The sequence below is a fragment of the Leopardus geoffroyi genome, chromosome A2 (assembly GCF_018350155.1).
Source record: "Leopardus geoffroyi isolate Oge1 chromosome A2, O.geoffroyi_Oge1_pat1.0, whole genome shotgun sequence".
NCBI classification, from domain to species: Eukaryota; Metazoa; Chordata; class Mammalia; order Carnivora; family Felidae; genus Leopardus; species Leopardus geoffroyi.
Genome location: NC_059331.1, coordinates 114968108 through 114991079, shown reverse-complemented (window position 1 = coordinate 114991079; position 22972 = coordinate 114968108). Strand labels below are relative to the sequence as shown.

Sequence of the window (22972 nt, the reverse complement as noted above, 5' to 3'; positions counted from 1 at the left end):
TTTTTTTCAAAAGTGTCCAAAGTACCAAAAGTCCTGGTAAACTTGCACACCTGACTTTACAGAAAGAAATTTCCAAGATGATAATAGTAAGTGGCATATGAAAGGACAGAAATAGATTTTGTTTCAAGATTATGAGTATAATGAACGGAAGAAGAACTTATAATGGCACCCGTCTTTATGAGCCAGTCTCTGGCTAGAGCCACCAATGCAAATACTGTAAGGAAAATGTCTAATTCACAAGGGAAATACTTGTGTGCAATGCACTACAAAAATAATAGCACAGCATCACACAGGTTTGTCATGAACAGTCTGACAGCATATAGTTCTATTTATGATTCTTGAAAACTAAAATAAAGTAAGGCTTAATATTTTTAGTTTTGAAACAGGTTTCATAATTTTGCTGTATTTCTCCCAATTGCATATTCATTCCTTAAGAAAACATAAAAATAGTGTTAGTATCAAGCACACTAACAGTTATATCCGGACTTCAGTACTGGGTTACTTGTGCAAGACCTGGCTTCGGAGCTCCCACTGCTCAACCTTGGCCTTTGGGAAGGTCAGGTTCAACCCATTTTGATCATTACATAGTAAAGTGTTGGCAGGCCTCCACAGGGAGACAAAATTGTATTTAGGTTTTCTAATTTTTGAGAGCTGGTAAGCAATGCAAAATATCTTAAATGGAGGAAAAATTAAACACAGGAGATGCTGGGAAGGGATGAACTCCAAGGAAGACTCATCAAAGTCCTAATAGCAATGGTGTTAGGAGACTTATTAGCATGACATGCCTTTTGTACATTTGTGAGGAGACAAGCAGGTGCACAGGGTGTGGAGGAGCACAAGAGAAAGCTCAGCCAATAGATACTGTCCTTGGTATTCCTGGTAATCATATGGGACCACAAACATTAAAGGAGGAAAAGCCATGAGAATCATTACTCCAAATTTCATGCAACTGGAAATGGAAAGTCATCTGCTCCGTGTTCTCCAAGGGCCCAGCTTAGGAAGGGGAAAACTGTCTCTGCTCCTCCTCTGTGCCCTGAGCATCTTGGGTTAGCTCCGCTCTTTACTATCAGATTTGTTAGTACACTGGCACTGGCTTATCTATCTTTCCCGCCTCTCTCTTGAGCTCACCCTCTGCCTGCTGGCCAGATTTTCACTCGGGTGCCTCCTAGTTTAGTCACTTAAACGGCCGTGATAAACGAAATCCTCAAAACCAGCTCCTCCCACTTCCCTGACTTTTCTAAATCCAGAGCCACTTAAAAGATTTGTTTTAAATAGGTGTACAGTCACATGTTTTTAAAAAACAAAAACCATAAAAACTTATACGTGAAAAATCTCCCTTCTTTCCTTTCCCCGTGTAGCCGACTCTGATCACTTGTGAGAAATTTCAAGTTTCTTCACATCTACAAATGTGAATGTAAATTTCCTTCCTTTGTATTCACAAGGGAATAGTATGTTCTTCATGTTTTTCGGAACCATGTGTCTGGTCATCTAATGTGTCGCAAATACCTCTCAACTTAGTGGCTTCAAACAATTTATTATTGTCTCCCATAGTTCGGTGGGTTGATTGGGCTCAGCCTGGGTAGTTCTTGCTTTCTCTTCTTACATACCTGTGGTTGCAGGCAGATGCTGGCTTCTACAAAGATGGCCTGAAGGCTCTGCTCCACTGGTGTCCGAAATGGCTTCCAAATGGCCAGCTACTGATGCAGGTTGTTGGATGGGACCTCGGCTGCCAGACCACCTCCGCACGGTCTCTCCAGGTGGCTTGGGCTTCTCACGGCAAGGAGCTGGGTTCTGAGTGGGAGCACCCCAAGAGTGAGCATTCCAGGCCCATTAAGGGCTGCTTACAGAACTGGCACTGTTACCTCTGCTGTACTCTATTGGCCAAAGTAGTCACAGGGTTAGGCTGGGATAAAGGGGATGGGGTGATAAACCCTGTCTTGTCATGGGGGAGTGGAAAGATCATATTGCAGAAGAGATCTTGGGGGATATGAGGTCCTGAGTTGGTCATCTTTGTAGAATACTATCTGTAACACCACCTGAAGTACTTTTCTACTCCTCCTAACGTATGTTAGGCCTGAGGATCTTTCTTTGCAATGTCTGACATCTAACCTCCCCCCGTGTCTACCGGCCCCACTAATTCAGACCCTCATCTCTTTGTAACTAGTTAAATGTCTCTTCCTGGTCTCCCATTTCCCCTCCCTGCAAATAGCCAATAAAACTTGTTTTCTTACATAGATATTTCCATAAACTTTAGCTTTGATGATTGTCATTCTCCTAAGTAAAAATTGGCTTTGGTACCTGAGCAGCTCTGTTTGACCTGGGTGATGTCGGCATGTATAGGATTTACATGTTTTTGAAAAAACATCCAGGGGCATCTAGATGACACAGTTGGTTAAGTGTCTGACTTCGGCTCAGGTCATGATCTCATGGTTTGTGAGTTTGAGCCCTGCATCAGGCTCGCTGTTGTCAGTGCTAAGCCTGCTTCGGATACTCTGTCCCCTGTCTCTGTCTCTCTGCCCCTCCCCAACTCACATGGGTGTGCTCTCTCTCTCTCTCTCTCAAAAATAAACATTAGAAACTTAATAAATAACAAACTTCCAATATTGCAAAATTGGAAGATTTTCTGTAAAAATCCAGATTAAGCTCCTTTTGAAAAACTGGGTTCTCATATGTGAAAAAATTCAATTCTTCAACTAGCATTCTCTAGACACTGAACAAAAGGGAAAAAAAGTCCAGACCCTTGTAAAATTGACATTTTTGTGGTGGACAGACACTAGACAAAATGAATAAGTAAAATACATAAAATCTTGGATGGCAGTAAGCTCTGTGGAGGGTTAGAAGGAGACAGAAGAGTGAATGGGAAGGGCTATAATTTTAAATCACATGGTCATGGAAGGCCTCACTGAAATGGAGATATTAAAAAAAAAATTAAGGAATATGTAAAGGGAAACATGGAATTCTAGAAACTTGCTTTCCAATAGAGTAGCCCAGAGCCATATGTGGCTAACTAAATATATATTAATTTTAATTAAACTATTGTCTGCCTATACTATGGCTGTATGGCAATCGACGTTTATCACCTTACCCCAAGCCAACTTTCCAAAGGCCCTTCTGGATATTGAGTTTTACACTCTTGATCAATGCCATAGAATCACGGGATAAAGTCTAAACTCCTTGGTCTTACATTGAGAAGCTATGTAAAAGAATGTGAAGACCAAGAAACTGGGATACAGAACACATGTGTTCTATTTTGGAGCAGAGTAGATTTATGGTGTGATTCAAAATGTATTACTAGGGGTGGTCTGGCATAAGCCATCACAGAGTTCTGTTGACCAAAAGTCTCCTGGAGGACCTCTACTGGGCCAGGACTAAAGATCTAGTGGAACTTTAGCTGGTGTTTCAGGAGGAAATTTGGAGTATGGGGTGGTATTCTGGGGCTCAAGACAATGATCACCAAATGGAACTGACATATTTAAACATTATTATAAACTGGTGCTGTTTTATATGATAATACAAGGGGGATTTCCGCCTGGAATAAGTATATGTGATAGGTATTTGGAAACTGAAATGGAATCTATAGTTTATTGCAGAGATCTTTCCAGTAGACACACACAACCTAAGGTGACAGCATTTAAGCCTTTCTGCAGTGTCTGACCAGTATCCATTCTGATATTTTTTCCTGCTTCTCCATTATGCTATCTCTCTCTCTCTCTCTCACTAGTATGACATATTCAGTGACCAATAGGTTCTGTGTCATTCGACCTTGGTATTTTTCTCATGTTTTTCCTCCTTCCCTGAAGGATCCTCACCCTCCTTTCTGCATGATTGAATCTTCCACACTCGGCATTATGGCACAGCTGAAACTCCCTTCATTGACTTTTCTTTGCCCGTCCCAACCCAGAAACATTTCTCGCTTCTGTGGCCTGGAATGCTCATTATCCACACTCACTTGGCAATTACTAAGAGTACAAGGCAGTATCTTTGTTTTTCTATATGTTTTTCTACTCCTGGGCAAAATCATAAGTTCCTCGTGGGCAGAGATCACAGGTTATTCTTTCTTTTCTTACGTGGTCGTGTTTCCCTATACATTTGCCAGGCATCTACCATGTGAGGGGCTGAGGGTACAGTGGTAAACCAACTAAGAGCCCTGACCTTATTCGTCAATTTTTTTGTAACATGAATAAACTTATTCAATTCTTAAAGTCTTGGGCAAAGATGGGGACCCCAGCGCCCTCCTTTTCAGGAGTAAAAGCCCTAGCTGGCCCTCGTTGAAGATAGACTCAGTGGGGATGTGAGGATTCACAGCCATCTGGATTTTAAGGCCTTGCTGGAATAGTTTCATTCCAGATGCTCTACTATTCCTAGCTCCTGGAATGATGTAAACAGTGATTCACACCATGGTAGGCCTATGCAGTTTACCAAGCACACTCATCACATGCATCAGGCTTTCAGGGAAGGTCAGGTTCCAACATGTTAACTGAGATTCACCTTCAGGTCACCAGACTTGCATCTATTTGCTAAACACCTATCATGGCCAACAAAAGTTTTCTCCTTTATTCTTCAGTGATGAATATGCCCAAGAGAGGACAGTGTGGGGGCAATGGTGTTTAACTTGTAGCAGAATAGAGAGCCTATTTTGAAGTTCTTTAGCAAAAACTGTTTGGAGGAATGGCGATTATGATTTGGGTCTAGGCTGTGAAAAAAGCAAGGAGGGGCTGGAGGAGGGAGGAGTGTCCCAGACTTCCCAGTTCACATGGCCGAAGTCCAAATCAACCCTGGCTGCTAGGTAAAAGGCAGGGAAGGGGGACCTTTCAGCCTAAAGGGAATTGGGGGGTGGGGTGGGATGGGCAGTAGAGTGGGTTTGGTGGAGGGTTCTGGGAATCCGCACCTGTGGATGAGCGGGTGCCCAAGGTGTCCCACCCTCTTCCTCTAGGGTTCGGGGAGTGGCTGAGGGGGGCCAGGCCGCGGGCGGAGGTGAGCGGCGCGGGGCGGGGTGGGGGGGGGGGAAGGGAGGGGTGAGGGGGGCGGGACGGGGCGGGGCCCGACGCACCTGGGCGGGGAGGGGGAGGCGCGCGGGGCCGAGTCTGCCGGGGACCGCGGCGCGCGCCAATGGGCAGCGGCTGGCAGCGCGCCCCGCGCCCGAGCCGCAGTCGCGCCCTCTCGCTGCCTGGCGAAGGCGCGGACGGCGCGCGGAGGCGAGCGCGGGGGAGACGAGCTGCCGGCGCCACAGCCGCCGTCAGGGCATGAGGATGGCCGTGGGCTCCGTCAAGATGCAGCCGCCGTGCGAGAGCCCGGCCCTGGCCGCGGCGGCGGCGGCGGTGGCGGCGGACGGCGCCCTGCGCCGCAGCCCCAGCGCCCGCGAGCAGGAGCGCGAGCAGCCGCCGGCGCCGCCACGGCCGCGGCTGAGGGACCTACCAGCACTGCTGCGGAGCGGGCTCACGCTGCGGAGGAAGCGGAGCGCCGCCGGGGCCCGGGTGAGTGGCCCGGACCGGCCGGGCCCCAGTGGGCACGGGCGGCGCGCACGTGGAGCCCGCGCCCACCCTCCCGGGCCGCAGAGGGGACATCTGGAAGTTGGGGAGGTGGCGGAAGGGGCGCCCTCGTGCAGGGTCCGGGGACGACGGGGTCGTGGGGTGACGGCTTCCCCTTCCCCTAGTTGCACCTGACTTAACCCAGGGGCACCTGGGTTCCGAGCGGCGGACCGTGGGCATCGCCGGAAGAAGGGCGGTTGGCGTCTCCCCTGAGGGGAAGCTGCAGGTGTCCCGTACCCAACTGTCGGCCAGCCCTGTCCCGACAGCAAGCCTCAGTCCCCACAAATGGGAGCCCAGTTTGCTGGAGGTGTGAGACGTGTGAGCATGTCCGGGACGCCCCGTGGCAAGCTCTGGGCATCGGGACTCTGGCCGCCGCCACCGCCACCGGCGAGGTGGAGGCACACGAGTTGGAAGTTCCCCGGCGAGCTTCCATCTCCGGGGTTCTGGAGACTCCAGCACTTAGTATTTGGTGACGCCCCCTTGAGCAGAGGGGTGCACGCCCCTCAATCTTAAATATTGACTTCCTGATGGTGTGTTCAGATATGATTTCCTGGTGAAGGAGTGTCCCTGGTTGTGCATCTAAGTGCATTTAATGGCCTGAACGGGTCGGGCATGTTTTGTTAGTTAAGAAAAGCAGGACAGCCTGATGATTTTCTCTTGGGATCTTTCACAAGCCACTCAGGAGGCCCTGATGGGGCCTCAGGCCAAGGGTCTGACTTACTGAGGTTTCCCTGCCCACCAGGGCTTTAGGGCAACTTTGGTAGGTTCTACTCAGTTCTTTAGGATTTGTCGCTGTTAAGGAGGCTTTACGAGAAGCTGCAACAGTGTAGTTTGGGAAGGAGGGTGGTGGTGCTGTAATAAACTGAATCTTGGTTGTCTGCTTTAAAAGGAGACCTTACTGGAAGACTTTTAGCTCTTGCAAAGACAGGTTTGTGGAAATGTGAGAGTTGGGGAGAAACATTTTGTTTTGGTGTGGCTTCTTTGGCAAGGAAGGATCTGAATTGGTGTAGGTCTTCAGCCTGTCCAGGTTGTGTTCCTCGTTTCTAAAGCATTTTCCTTCTAGTGTAGGGGATATCTGGATGTGATCTACCTCAGTAGGATATTCAGAGGACTAGCTGGATGTAGGACATCTTAAAGTCCATGACTAGTGGAGTCGAGGAATTGCCCACAAGTGACCTTAACGTGGGACATACGGGATTGTCTGCAAAGAAAGCAAGGAAATGTGTCCCAGAGACGTGGTAGCTGAATAAATGCAAGAACCAGAGTTATAGACTTTGCGGGAATCTAGGGAAAAGTAGGTCAAATCGTGTTCCTATTATCCTTGACAGATACTTTTTCATGGCACAGAATACTGAAGACATGAGGGCAGCCAGGCAATCTGTGACGGGAATTGCTGAAGGTTCCTGTATAAATAGATCTGTGTGTTCATCTGCATAAGGCCTTGTGTTTCTTGTTGCCTGGCATGATGTTGTATGCCTTGCCAACATATATATTTACTCTTCGTAATTATTCTGAATGTGGTTATTCCCAATAATATATACTTCATTAACCCTTCTTTGATCCCAATCCTGTATTGCTTTTGGATATTCCAAACACATTTCCTAAGTGCATGGCTAGTTTCTTACTGGGGAAAGATTGTCAAATTTTCCCATGTTGAAAACCCATACTTTTCAACTATTTCCCCTTCCTTTGGTTTTGGAGCCATCTTTGTGATTTTGGAACCCTCCCTAACAAAGAGATAAGAAGGAATTTGAAAGAAAAAAAAAAAAAAGCAGGTGAACTACATACCTGCATCAGTCTGTTCAGGCTGCTGTAACAAAATCCCATAGACTGGGTGGCTTAAACAACAGAAATTTATTTTCTCACCGTTCTGGAGGCTGGATAGTCCAAGATCAAGGTGCGAGCAGATTTGGTTTCTGGTGACAGCTCTCTTCCTGGCTTGCTTTCTTGCTGTGCCCTCACATGGCCATTCCTCTGTGTACATGGATGGAAGGAGAGATCTGTCTCTCTCTTCCTTTTCTTATAAGTCTACTAATTCCATCATGGAAGCTCCACCCACATGACCTAGTCTACTTCTGAATACCTCCCAAAGGCTCTACCTCTAAATACGATCACGGTAGGGAGTACGGCTTCAACATATGAATTTTGGAGGAACACAGACATTCAGTCCATAACAGAAAGTATATGTAGGAAAGAGAAAAACAGAGGAGATATGTACCAAACCAGTTAGTGACTTGTGAGCATCTGGGGTCATCTGGTTAGCTCTTTAATTAAAGCAGTGATGCTCATGGAACAAATCATGGCTTAGATCCTTTGGTGGACTTAAAATTTTGTATTCTATGGCCTGTACCTCCAGATTACTGCTGAGTGATTGTAGGGACAAATTAACACAAATTCGTTACCACTGGATTTTAAAAAAGGCAGTTCTAGGTATTACACAAGTTGGTAAGAAAGTTTGCAATTTCTGTATTGACCAAGATTTGATTTAGGAATACCTGTGGTACTTGTCTGTGCTGCCGTGGGCCCTCACAAATCTGGACAATCTGACATCAACTGTCATCAAGTAAGCTCTTTGTAGGTTGTGTTGCCCAACCCAGGTGCCTGGTAGGCTGTCTCTTACTGGGAAAAGTTATGCTGACATTTGGTTAATATTGCAGAACTCCTGTGTTCCTTGGTTCAGTCATTTCTGATCATATTGAATACCAACTGATTAAGACTCTGCTAAGTGGAGAATGTCTAAATTTTCCTTTGTGGGGGGACCCTACCTACCTCCTAAAATCAGTAGTAAAATAAGGCACAGCTTGAATTCCCACCAAAACCCTTTAGTTATTTTTAAAAATTGTGTTATGGAGATTATGAGAAATAGTATGATAAATACCCAGCCTTCAACAGTTATTAACATTTTGTCAGTCTTGTTTCATTTATTTCTCTTCCCCAGTTTTCTCATGGGGGCTAGCCCATTTTATTTTATTATTAAGTTTATTTATTTATTTTGGGGGGAGAAGGGCAGAAAGAGAGGGAGAGAGAGAATCCCAAGCAGGCTCTGTGCTGTCAGTGCAGAGCCTGATGTGGGCCTTGAACTCATGAGCTGTGAGATCCTGACCTAACCTGAAATCAAGAGTCAGACCTTTAACTGACTGAGCCACCCAGGCACCCCTAGGGATAGTGTATTTTTAAGCTAAATCCTAAACATCCTGTTATCTTACTTATAAATGTGTCAGTATACATTTCTGATAAGGACTTCTTTTTTCTTGAAACAACGACCAAACAAACAAACAAACAAACCCAAAGACTTTTATGCCTTTTTCTCACCTAAATATATTAACAGTGATTTCCTAATATGATTCCCATAGTCACATATTCTGAAAGATGTATTTTTACTTATGATTTGTTGGACTCAGGAACTAAACACAGTCCACACATTACATTAGGTTGTTAGGTTTTTAAATCTATTTTATTTTATAATAGTCCCCCTTCCCTTCTTTTTGATTTGGTGGAGAGAAAGAGCACAGATCTGGTAGAATGATCTGTTTTCTGGGCCAATTTCTCACTGGTGTCATTTAGCTTGTTTCTCTCCTCCCCATGTCTCCTGTAATATGGTAGTTGGATGTAGAGGCCTGATTACATTTAGATTCAAAGGCAAGCATCCTTCGTAGGTGGTGCTTTGTAAAATCTGTTGTATTATAATCACAAGACACATGATGTCTGAATCTCTCTCTCTCTGAGATGTTAAGGTTGATTAGTGGGTTCAGGTAGAGTCAACTTCCCTTTCACCTAATGATCTTAGCATCCATAGATGGTTGTAGCCTAGATCCATTTCATTAGAGATTACAAAAGGGTGATGATCTGAATCTATCACTTCTCTTGCATTTATTAATTGGTATTCTGTCTGTAAAGAACTTACCCTCATAAGCTGTATGGGTCTCCTGAAATTCAAGTTGTGTGGGGAAGACAAGGAAAGCTCATTTTTTTTCCCTTTTATCAATTTTCTGAGTAATGATTTGGTGCCCTAACAGTCTCTCATGATCAATGAGTTCTTCTTTTTTAAGTGTCGCTAAGAACTTGTGGACCTCAATGTATTTGTTTCAGTCCATTGCAGTCAATATTCTTTTTGACCCTTAATTTGTCTTTATCTGTTGTATGCTTTTTACAAGGCCCCAGTAGTCTCTGATAACCTTTCTTGCTTTCTGGCACAAGATATGCTAAACTTACCTTGTCCATTTCCTGCTTCAGATCTGAAATCAGCCATTTTCCCAAAGGGCTCTAATTTTTGGTTGACAGCTGTTCGTTCCCCCCACCCTTTGCCTCTCTTGGTGGTTGCAGTATTTTTTACCTTGGTTTTAGGCCTTCCATCTTAAGTTTTTGTTTCTTCTTAAATTCTTCTCATCAGGCTGCTTCTAAGACTGTCATTTTCTCCCTCTAATAAAATAGCTGGTAACTACCATTCCCTTTTTCTATATATACTGTCAAATTGCTGGGACTGACTTATTTCGGACTTTGGCGGCTGTGATCTTTTCTGCAGCGTTCTACCTCTTTCATCTCCTCGGAATCTGTTTCATTTACAGCAGGCAGAATGATTCACCAATTGTGCCAAATTGACTGTTCACCAAACAGTGACAGTCGGCCTTCGGATTATTAGACTTCTCTCCGCTGATTTCTTCTCACTCAGGCAGAGTCCCTGTGGCATGGCAGGTGCTCTTGAAACTTGGAAAAGTGGAAGAACAGCTAGTGGCTCTCTGCGTGAGGTTCTCTCTTTTCATTTGGAGTCTCGACCCAGATGATTCCCTCTCAAAAAAGGAACAAGGTAGCCCATTTCCTTTGTCCAAGCTGGAGTGTTTTAGGTGTGATTTAACACCCTCCTCTGCTGGAAATAAGACCTTGTTGACTGAGAAACATGTACTGCTTCAAGTTGTACCAGTATGCCTGAATTACAGTCCTTTTGTACACACACCTTACAGGCAAAGCATGTAATTTTAATTTGTTCTTTGTATTTAAATTAAAATCAGTGGCTGACACTTCATAGCACTTAATTATGTGCCATGCATGTTCTGATATAAACTTCAATCCTCATAACAAGCCTGTGAGTTAGCTGCTATTGTTTGCATTCTACAGATGAGGAAACTGGAACATAGATGTAACTTGCCCAAGAATGTGGGGGCTGAAGGAGGTTTGAACCTAGCCAGTCTGGTTCCATTGTCCCTGCTCTGAATTGTCTCTCTGGTTTTCCTCAAATGCACTGAGGACAAAGGGTCTATTTTAGTCTAAACTAATTAGCCTACAGTACCTGTTGATATTACCTTACAGCTCGGAGAGTGGTCAGTAAATGCTGTTGATAATGCCAGCCGTTAATCTTTCTTTCTTTGAGCACTCTGAGACTTGTGATAGATGTACTGGGTGTGGGGGCAGGAAGGGAGGGGAAATATTGTTAAATGGCTACGAATATTGACTAGAATTAAAAGTAGTGTTCAGTGTGTCATAAGCAAAAATCACCCAGGCCCACCTTGATCAAGGCCAATACAAAAATTTGTGAATTCGCTCCCTTACTCTTTTCTTATCTGCTTATGGTAGCCTGTCAGAGATAAGGGCCATTAAGGGAGGCATGCATTTTCCAGGGAAGGTGAGTCAGATCAGATAGGAGGGACATTTGATGATCTTATTTGAGAAACATTGACTTCTTACAGCTCGAACCTTGATAATATAAAACAGTGTGGGACCTGGCTACAAATAAAGTGAAACTCCACAAATGCCACCTCTAAAAATGAAAAAAAAAAAAGAAATTATAGATTCATTTATTCTACTTGAATTTCATGTAAATTCTAGTAAAGGACCTCAATGGCAAGTTAATGCCCTATTTACTTCCTTTCTCTCTCCTCTGACCCCTGGCATTGGTTCGGTTGCAAAATTAGATCCCAAGGAAAGAACATGCGCAATGGCTTCAGAAGCTGGGTTTGGATTTCAGTGCCATCATTTTGTAGCCTTCCGTGAGTTATTCTTGGAGCTCTCCAAGCCTCCATTCTTCCTCTAGAATGATGCGCATCGTGGACCAGGTTTTCAGAGAATAGAGACAATGTATGGAAAATTTGGGGTATGTTGGAACTTAAATTTTTCCTTCCCCAGCCGGATGCTTATTCTGGGCAAATTGACATTCATAGACATTTATAGGAGTCTAGTAACAAACGTTTTTTGCTTTCGCATGCAATGTCAGATTCCATGTTTTTTAAAAACATGATATTCTAACATTTAGTAATATCTTAGGTGTTATCTAAATACTGGTACCATAACAAAATATCCTCAGCTTCACATTTGCACTGTTTCTTAAATTGACTTGGCAGTAATTGGTAACTTGTGTAGCTGAAAATAGATGGAAAGGTGGGAGATAAGTCACTGGTGATGACTTTGAGTACTTGTGATTTTTTTTTCTGCCTTAATGTTGCATAACAACCTTTATTAGGAACACTGATAATCCCAGTAATGGTATGCAATCTGGAAGTAGTTCGTGAGAAGTTAGAAAGTTTCATGCAAAAGCAAAATAGTTGAAATCAATGACTTAATTTTTTGTGGTGAGTTGTTATTGTGATAAATTATTCATAAATGGATGTGGAAAAGGGATGGTCTGCAGACACTGCTGTGAATACTGGCACATCTTTATCAGATTAAACTTCAATAGTCTCTTAAAGGGAGGAAGTGTTTTCATCTATGAGGAAACTATAGTCCAGAGAGGTTAAGTAACTTTCCCATGGCCACTCAGCTAGAAAGTAGTAGAGGCAGAATGGAACCCAAGATTGTCTGATTCCAAAATCTACGGCCTTTCCTCAATGCTATGTTGTCTAAGATTTTGACATAATTATAGCCTGTGGTATATTGAAACTGTAGATGTATAGGACATTTCAAGTCAGGACAAAACATAGCTCATTTTCTTTCCGGCGTCTTCAGTAATGGCTTCCAGGATCAGTCTTTAATTATTCACAAGGTTGACAATGGCTTGGTAGCAACTCTTCCTCATCTCCCAGCAATACCAGCCATTGTACAAGAAAGAAGGTTTGGCATGACTCATCCCAGAAGCCGTTGTTTTCCCAGGTGGTTTGGAAGCCCGACTAGCTCCATAGTACAAACGCACTTGGACATTTATAAAGCAAGCAGTTTCCTTTTCTGGTGTTTCTAGAAGATAAGAAAAGGAGGAGTTTGTTGTAACTCAGGACTTGGGTTCCTGATGGCAACTTGTTTGCTATTTAACATACTTCAAGAAGTGAGAAGTATGCATACCTGTCAAAGTAACTGAATCCATTTACAATTGAATAAAATCATTGAGAATACACAAATGTATTAATAAAATTAAACTTAGATATATTTACCTTTTGATATGGTGTTACTACCTGAGGCAAATGACTCTTAATTTTTTTTTTAATTCCAGACCTTTTTAAGAATCAAAGGATGCACCCCAGAAAAATGCACATGCAGATGTAATTTTTGCATCTCATTTCAGAGGGCTTATGGATATTTTGAAGCCTGGTCCACAGACCCTCTAATTAAAAAGCCATTCCCTACTCTGTGTTCTGGAGGGTACAACCATGGTTCTCTTATTTTAGTTTTTATCTTTACTCCTTCTAAACATTTTAGCATAGCATCAAGCCCTCATTCAGTTGTCAGTTGAATAGTTCCTTGAATTAATGTATTTTTTCGGTGTGTTGAATTAGAAATTATTTGTCTGTGAATGTAGCAAATGCTTTAGTGATCCCTGGTAGGTGGTGGTGGTGGTGATAACCTATTATTGTTGAACAAATCCTATCACATTTTTGGTGTTGGGATTATTCGGAGTACTTTAAGACCATTAACCCATTTAATCCTCATAACAACACGTGTGGCAGATCACTCTCCTTGTCCTGTTTTTTCCCCAAGAGGGGAACAGAGAGGCACAAAGGGATTGATTTTGCTACTCCCCAAAATGAGGTGCAGAGAGGCTAAGGAAGATGCCTGAGGTCACCCAAGGAGTGGAGGAGCCAAGATTTGAACCAAGGAAGTCAGGCTCCATATTATGAGGTCTACCTATTCAGCTGTGTCCTCTCGCTAAATAAAATAATTAATTTATTGTCTTAATTACGGTCTCTCTTTTTTTGTTTGAAGGCTTTAGAAATAGGGATGTGTATTAAAGTTGATGTGATCATTTAGTGGGATTTTTCTTTTCCCCTGTAAAGCTATTATTAAATTGATGGTATGTCTTAAAATTGTGGTACCTTAGAATAAAGGAACTATAGTAAGTTATGTTTTAGTTTTTAAATATAGCTTCATAGTTTATTTGTAGAAATATCAAAGTAAATCACAGCTTTAAAACAGTGCATATAAACACAACCATGTCTATTTATGAAGTGTGAAAAATGTGAGTTAAGATTATATTAACAATTTATATGAACACTGATATTGCTTGGGTAACAATTTAAATGTCAGAGGAGAATAAATTCAAAATTTTCCTACAAAAAGCATGAATAGCCTCAGAGTAATGTTGAAGATTGAAGAAACTGACATTCTTCTATGCGAAATTTTACATATATGTATATTTTATATTGTATATTATACATAATTTATATAATTTATATAGCAACAAACATAAGTTTATATTATGCATGATTATATATAATTCATCATATATAATGTTATATAACTTATTTTAAAATTGCATTTAAATTTAATGTATAATTTAAATTATATTTAAATTCAATTTATAACTTATTGTATGCAATGTTTATATTATATAATCAGATATATAATTTATGATATAATTTATTGGTTTCTTCACAGGTTTTTTAACAGTAAGATTTAAAAGTTAATCTTATATAAATTTATTTTTTTTTAACTAAAAACTATGAATATACCCAAATGATCGTAGATGTAGACTTGTCTTTGTCACTATTTTGTGTAGAGAGTTGGCTGATTTTACCTTCTGTGAGTCAGTTAAACTTAAAATTTTGTCTGCTTTGTTCATGAGACATTGGCTTCTCCCTTACAACATGCTTTCATTGTGCACTATTTGTGTTATCCATGGAGAAAAACCTTTACTAAATTGAAGAGTTCTGAAAAGAGGGCTTCTGCAATCCAGCTGGTTGTCTTCCCGTATTTTTTTTCCTAACTGGTCTGGCAACTTAAACTCCAGCCCCATTGGTGGCCTTGTCATCCAGTTAAATTTGACCTTGTCAAATCATTTACCTGCAGCTGTTCTGAGGTGTACATGCAAATACTTGTGATTGCCCAACACTTCACCTTTGGTGCTGACTGTAAATTTGTCTTACTCTTGTGTGTTACTATTGCGGGAAGTGAACAGCTTATCACTGCTGTTTGGTCTAACACTCTAAATGTTGACTGTAATGAACAAACACCACAAATGATTTTGTGCTGTGAATTTATATATAGGTATGAAATCTTTTGTAGAAAAAGTAGGGAAGATGTGTGATGATACCTTTTAGAAATTAGGGCAAGTATTATGCCTGTTTCAATCTATTAAAATAGAATTTGGGGGCATCTAGGTGGATCAGTCGGTTAAGAGTCCATCTTTGGCTCTGGTTATGATCTCAGAGTTAGTGGGTTTGAGCCCTGCATCTGGCTTCACACTGACAGTGTGGAGCCTGCTTGGGATTCTCTCTCTTTCCCTCTCTCTCTGCTCCTCCCCCACTTGTACTTTCTCTCTTTCTCAAAAATGAATTAAAAAAACAGAATTTGGCTGTAATACAGTAAATATTTTTCTATATGTTTGTCACTTAGCAACTGTGTGACATGGAATAACAAATAACCTTTCCGAGTCTCTATCCCTAATACTGTTGCTCTGTCATGAGAAGTGATAGTGGGATAGAGGTCCGATTTTCATTTCTTGCTCCTTGTGTCCCCAAGGTCTGAGAAGTGGTCTTTCTCTCTTGAGATGCAGCCTCAACCCTGGAGCACTTTGGGACTTATCTTAGACAAATGAAAAGAGGGGTCATTAATATTCACCACATCCCTTGAGTTGTTGAGGGGGAAGATAATGCATTAGTAGAAAGAGCATTTGAACTGCAGGAAGAATCTGATTAAATTAAGAATCTGTCATATGAAAAGAGTAGAAAGAACATATCTATAAATCTATTTCTAGAAGATTAAATTATTTGGCCATAAACAGAATTCTGTGCGAGGTGTCAGAAGAGAACTTGACAGCCAGCCCTTTGTGTCCTGGGAGATCTTACCAGGTAGCCTTATCTTCTTTTAGATAAGAGGTTTGTTGCTATTTCTTATTCTCACTGAAAGCTGTTTCTTCGCCTCAAATTGACATCAATATTTATTTTCCTCTACTATTTTAAATTTATCACAAATATTCAAATAGCGCCCATTGACGCATTCAAATTTCCTATTCCTCTTGGCACATAACTCCTTTTAAAAAAAGCAGCCTAGTCATATTTTAATCTACCTTGAGTATCTCATGAGTTTTGAGCTTAAAAAAAAAAATTCAGTTCATTAGTAGTTGGCTGTTCACTCTGCTGTCTTTTACATAATGATTTACATTTACAAAGTACTTTCACATACATTCTTATTTTAATGTTTTCATAACTCTGGAATAAAGTATTTTTCTCTTATATAGATTTGAAGGCAAGTTACGGAGTTTTTTTATATACCACAATCTCACCATCTGTGAAGCAAAGATAGGGTGGTGAGACTAAGTAAATTAATATGTGAAGGCTATTAAGACAGAGGTAGTTATGCAGAGAAATAGCTGCTTCTGTTGTCATTGCCATCATCATCGTCAACATCATCATCATTGTCTGAAGTGACAGATCTGAGGGAGTCCAAGGTCCCTTTGAAAATCCCTTTGAAAAACTGAAAGAGGTCTTACTGGTCATATTGATGGCCATTAAGTGGAAGAACTGAGGCTCAAACATTGCTGTCTTAATGAAGGTCATAGTGAGGAAGTTAAAAGAGTGAGGGGCTCTATATCCTGGACTCCTGGTTAGTCCAAGGGTCTTAGTTAGATTATCTGTGCATTTCCTAAGGTCCTTATCTTTAGCTCCCTAAAACTAAAAGACTTCTAAAATTTTAGCATACTTGAGGATCCCTGGAGGGCTTGTGAAAACACAGATTCCAGGGTCCCCACACTTAGAGACTTTGTTCAGTAGCTTACAGGTGAGGCCCAAGAATCTGCATTTCTGTTGAGTTCCAGGTGATGCTGCTGGTCCATGGGCCACACTTAGTAGCACTGGTCTAAAGGCCGCACAAGTTTGGTGGCCTTCAAAATCAGAAAATTACTGAGGCAGGAGTCTACCTGGTTTCCTGTTTGTCACCGCCATGATAGAAGGACAAATCAAGATGGACGACCATGACTATGAGAATTTTATTGAATTAATAATTTTGGGAACTGCCCCTTATTGGTTTCTATAGAGTGGCAGTTAAAAAAGAAGTGATGAATATTTGAAACATAAAGAGTTTGTGGTACCTATGTCTTTTCCTAGACTTACCCACTTGTGGCTTTTAAAGGCTTGTCATTACTAGCTCCTATGTGCTGCAGCATCTCCTCTTGGGTCTCTGAATCTTTCTTGCATATCTTTGATAGGCTCTTTTCTGAGAGGACCCTTGACTGCTATAGGAGGCCAAGGAAAGGCAGTGTTGGGAAGAGTGACAGGAAGATATAGTCCTGATGAGAAGAATTTCATGAGTGGAGTGGACATGGGCAGTAGCCGAGGCAAGGAATCCAGCCTAGCCCCTGAAGTTTAGGTGGAAGATGAGGCTAAGGAGGGCAGGGACAGGGCCTGGCCTCTAAGGTGATGCTGGGATTAACAAAAGGTCCTGAGAAGTCCCTGGTATGAAGCTAGAAATTGTGCTAGAATGTGACTGAGTGCCATTCCTGCATCATTCCTATGCACAAACTTTGATGGCTAGGGTTCATAATCAGAGAAGCTTTTACATGAGGGATTTGCATCCCTTCTCTACAGTTGCCTTAGTTTTCTTTTTGGGTCCCCGCCCCGCCCCGTGCTTGCCTTTTTCCCAGACACTCTTAGCATTGCTAGTCTATACATAGGAGTTATAAGACCTTTATGTGGTACTTTGATCTTGGTTAATTTTGTTGCAGTATATTGAACGTGTTCTGAAATGCCTGGGAACACTACATTCACAAAGTAACAAACAGTTGAATAGAATAATTACACCTTCAGTTCCTGTGCCCATGGGATCCAGGGGTGGGTGTGTCAATAAGATAAAAACCATTTTTCCTGGTTTGGGTGTTCAGCCAAGTCATCTTCTACAGTCACCTCACCATGAAGCAGGACTACAATACAAACTCGTACCAATTCTGTGTGTTTATCAGTTCTTTTATACCGAGATGTTATCCTCAGGATAAAACTGTTTCATACCCTATATAGATAGATAGTTTTGGGGTAGTACAAGTTGAGTGCTACTAATGTCTAAATACTTTGTCTTAATAAATGAAACATTTAGAGACAAAACAGGTCCTTGATGTCAAATTTTCTATCGTTAACATTTTTTTAGGAAGGAAAAAAAAAACATTTCTCTTTGAAGCAAAATTAACTCTAGAACTTTTCCCCTCTCTTTCTGGGTTTTCATATATTTACGTGTTGGAAAACATGGGTATGTGATGGAGTCAGGCTGTGACCTCTTATAATTGGGGCAAATCATGATGAATCATCCCATGTTACCTACTGTGGCACAGATTCAAGGCATATGAGCCCTGTGTCTTTACTCAATTTCCCCTCCTTTCTGGCGGCTTGGTGGCTGAGCCCTGCTATTCCAGGAAGGGGATGGAGCCCTAGGTGAGGGCTGCCCAGAAGTGGAAGTGTATGAGCCTTACCTGGTTCACCTGTTAGTGCAAACTGACCAAAGGGAGTAAGAGGGGTTCTAGTGCAAATGACCCTGGTGAGGGAGTCCAGATCCTGTTTAGGGAGTAGAGAGGAGCTCAGTGTGGAGGAGTGGGCTGGCTGGGGCCCAGTCAGGCAGGCTTTCTAGTCCCCAACACTTGTTTCCACCTCAGTCTAGAGCCTGAGTCTGCCCAATCCCCCTCACTGGGGAAGGAGCGTTTCCTTTTCTTAGTATCTTCTCCTCTCGGTTGGCCCCAAGAAATCTCTGGTTAGCCTTTCTCCTGGTTTTTTGAAGACTCATCTCCTTACTCACTTCCCTTGGAATGAGCCATCCTTTGGGTCTGGTTTCCTGTGGCTTTACCATCCGTGGCTTCTTCTTTTCCTCCCCTCCCAACCTTTGTTCCTTTAAGGCTTTGCGGGTGGGCTGTTTGCCCAGAACGTCTTCTATGAACCAGCTCATCCTATTGTTTGCTTTCCTTGCTTCATTGCACGGCCCTGTTTCTTCATCCTTTACTGTTTACCTGGCTTCAGCTGACGGCTCTTTCCTATGGAAGAGGGTGCTCTTCTCAGGACTTGGAGTGATTCAGCCCACTTTTGCATGTTGAAGAGAATTATGTTAAAACTCTCGAGGAAGCCCTCATACAACCTCCTTTGACATTTTTTTTAGATGATTTACAGGATTTATTCCCTCCTCCTCCTTCCTTTACTCCTTCTCTCCTCTCCCCAACCTCCCCACCCCAAAAGAAGTAGAACTTTTGCAATGTAACCACTATCTAACTGGTATACATTATGGGATGAAGAATTTGTAACTATATTGATTGCTGATTAGCATTACATTTTCAAAACTACATCCTTTAAATAGGGACTTCTGGTTTAGTCCACAGATGTATATGAGAAGGTATTGGTCTGGTAAGAAGTAAGGTTGTGAAATTCAGTATCAGTTTCATTTCTGTCATTAATGTCATAAATGTAGAAGCTTCTGGGCACCTGAGTGGCTCAGTCAGTTAAGTGTCCGACTTCAGCTCAGGGCATGATCTCATGGCTTGTTGAGTTTGATCCCCACATCGGGCTCTGTGCTGACAGCTCAGAGCCCAGAGCCTACTTCAGATTCTGTCTCCCTCTTTCTCTGCCCCCCACCTCCCCACGCACTCGTGCTCGGTCTCTCTCTCTCTCTCTCTCTCAAATATAAATAAACATTAAGAAAATTTTTTAAATTGTAGAAGCTTCTATGTAAGCAATTAGCTTTGGGAGTACATGGCTAGACAGAAGACAAAGTATAGTGGATTAATGATTTTGTTAATTGTTCTTTCACTGCAGGCAGCTTCTTGTAATGTAGCACCTGCTCATCCCATCCCAGACTGCCACCCAGTGCTGTCATCCCCACTGTGCATTTCCTGGTACTTTTCTTCCTTCTAAAAATCTGTGTTATACAGAACTATCTCATGTGTCAGTCAGGATGATCTAGGTTTTGCCTCAGTAACAAAAATACACCAAAATCTGTGTGGCTTCACACAACCGAGTTTATTTCTTGCTTACAAAAAGACCCTCTTGGGGCACCTGGGTGGCTCAGTCAGTTAAGGGTCCGACTTTGGCCCAGGTCTTGGTCTCACAGTTCGTGAGTTCGAGCCCCGTGTCAGGCTCTGTGCTGACAGCTCAGAGCCTGGAGCCTGCTTCGGATCCTGTGTCTCCCTCTCTCTGACCCTCCCCTGCTCACACTCTGTCTCTCTCTCAAAATAAATTTAAAAAAGATTTTAAAAAATTAAAAAAAAAGACCTTCTTGTGTCTGGGCGCTCTTCAGCATAGCTGTCCTCTGTGTGGTGGCCCTGCTTCCATCTTAGGACATTTCTATGTCATCACCCTCCACAGTGACTACAACATGTGAGGAAAGAGTGGGAAATTTCACATGGGCATTTAAGTGCTTCCACCTGAAGTGACTTCTGCTCATATTGCATTGGCCAGAGCAAGTCCTACTGCTTCCTGGGGAAGTATCCTCTTCCTGGGAGCTTTGAAGAAGAAGAGAAGAGTCAATATTAGTAACATCTACCTTGGACATCAGAAGCTGAGAATACAGAAGTGAATACAGCCATGATCCCAGTCTTAAGTCCAGCAAGGGAGATAAACATGTTAATAGTATTATAATCTAGTTTTACAGAACTGGACAAATTATAAAATACATAGCATCATAACTGCTATGATAGAACAGAAATCACCTGGGGACACAAAGGAAGAGAACCCACCTCCCTGAGCCTGGAGATGAGAGGAAAACTTCAGAGTGGAGGTGACGTAAGGGCTGGGGTTTGTCACTTGCCAGGTTTAGATCTACATTGCCTTGGTAAGGGCGGCTTCTGATTTTATTTTATGTGCTGTATAACATCTAAACTAATAATTTGGGATACAGCTCTAGGAAACAGACTTTCTTTTTCTGTAAGAACCTCAAAGAAGAAATGAAAGCCGTCAGCAGTAGAATAGATCTGCTAGTTCATATGAAATGCAACACAAAGGTATCCTTGCAATGAAGACTTAACAAAAACTTCTTTTACTGAGCAATTATGCTGCTGACAGTTCTTTGATGTCAAACATTAAACTTGCCGTCACGGTGTGAAAGGAATAAAGGCAAGTGTCAACTAACAAGGTTAGTTATTAGGCAACAGAGGTTGCATATACAGTACTTTGATTTGCCTAGAGATTCTGACATATTTTACATTGGAGATAAATGTGAGTGGTGTGTTAAGAGTGCAAAGAGTTTGCTTCATAGACAAAAGAAGAATCTCATCCTCGGATCTTCAGAAAGTCGAATTCTTACCCTCCTTCACTGCATTAGGCCTCCTGGCCTTCTTGGGGATCCTCCATCACACTGGGCAGCCCCCGCCTCAAGGCCTTTGCACCTGCAGGTTTCTCTGTCTGAACCCACTTTTCAGATAACCGTTCACCTGCTTCAAGTCTTTGCTCAAAGACCATTCTCTTGAAGCCCCTTGGCCACCCTATTTAGAATTGCAGCATCTGTCTCCTTCCCATGTCCCCTTCCTATTCCACCTTATAACATAAATAATTGACAATTAGCTTATTTGTTTTGTCTATGGTCATCATCCTCCGCAAGTATTTAAGCTACCCGAGGGCAAGGATTATTGCCTGTTTCGTACACGGTTGTATTTTCGATCAGACTACTGCCTGGAGCATAGTAGGTTCTCAATAATACTGGTTAAATGCATGGTGGAGGTTTGCATTAGAGCTCCTCTCAACTGTTCACGAAGTTGTATACTTACATGAATTTCCTCCTGTAAACCATGAGCACTTTTAAATTCAATTTTATAATGTGCCAGCTACCTTTCCCTAGGGAGCAAGAGCGAGGCTCATTTAAGGAGCTCATAGTTTGGTGGAGAAACTTGTTTGATTCTGCTTGTAATATTTAATTAAATTTAGCAAGATTTGGAGTGCCTAATACATGTAGATATTGAATGGGAATCCTGAACTCAAGAAGGTTACTGTTTTTAAGTGTGACATGCCAGGACGTAAGATTTGTCTGTGTCATGAACTTTCATCAGTAGCTTTTCCATGATGTTGCTTGGTAGAGTCCAGTGGCTCTCAGATTTTTCTTCTGTCATGAGACACATGACGCGTGATGGTGGTGCTCATCTGCTTGACCATTCCAGCAGTATGTTGAATTCTTGGTCAACAAATGCTGGATTGTTTTTCTCATAGGAATCCCACCAAGCTATACATGAGGTTGCTTTTCACCTTTGGTTCGCCCACTCAGGAAAGTATATTGGGAAAACCAATGTGCTTTGATTAAAAAAAAAATTATTCACAAGCCTCAGTACGTCTCTTACTAATAATAAAGTTCTCGTGGCACATAGCAACTAAGTAAAAGGTGTCGTGATGGCTCATTTAAGAATAATTGGTTTAGATGATACATACTATGAGGAGAAAGGAGATTGAGCTTGATTAGCAAGATTTAAGGAAACTACTTGGTAGAGGTAGGATTTGAGGATTAACTAGTTAGTAAGAATAATAGGTAGGGAAGAGAGTAGGAGAGAGTCAGGGCAGAAGGGAGCATGGCATGTGATTGGGACATTGAGGAATATGTCTGGCCGGAGCCAGGTGCAGGCTTAAAGGGTTGGACTTATAAATTGAGGGAAGATGATAGGTGATCTTGAGTTTGTCTTTGTATTAACCTTGTTATCAGCAATGGAAAATGTTCAGGGAAACCTCTATACTATAGAGGTTTCAAGACTTTGTGTTTAATTTCCTTGTAAAAAAAACCTTTTTTTTAAAGAATGGTAAGCCTAGTGTAAGGTATAGAGAAAATGAATCACTATGTTGCACACTTGGAACTAATGTACATTGTGTGTCAAATGTAGTCAAATAAAGCAAATTAAGAACAAGTAAAATGTCACAAAGATTGACCTCTAAAGAAATAAAATAAGCCACCTGGGTGGCTCAGTTGGTTAAGCATCTGACTCCAGCTCAGGTCATGATCTTGTGGTTCATGGGTTCGAGTCCTACATCGGGCTCTGTACTGACAGCTTGGAGCCTGGAGCCTGCTTCAGATTCTGTGTCTCCCTCTCTCTCTGCCCCTCTCTTGCTCACACTCTGTCTCTCTCTCTCTCTATCTCTCTCTCTCTCTCA

At 42.1% G+C, this 22972-nt stretch overlaps 1 protein-coding gene across 1 annotated transcript in view; it reads left to right on the top strand.

Annotated features, from left to right (window-relative positions):
• Positions 1-5129: 5129 nt before the first annotated feature.
• The window catches only part of RAPGEF5 (Rap guanine nucleotide exchange factor 5), a 233780-nt gene continuing 215937 nt past the window's right edge, over positions 5130-22972 (top strand). The window contains exon 1 of the mRNA XM_045495057.1: positions 5130-5474. Within this exon, the coding sequence (XP_045351013.1) occupies positions 5244-5474 (231 nt within the window). The 5' untranslated portion in view covers positions 5130-5243. The remainder of the gene's footprint in view (positions 5475-22972) is intronic.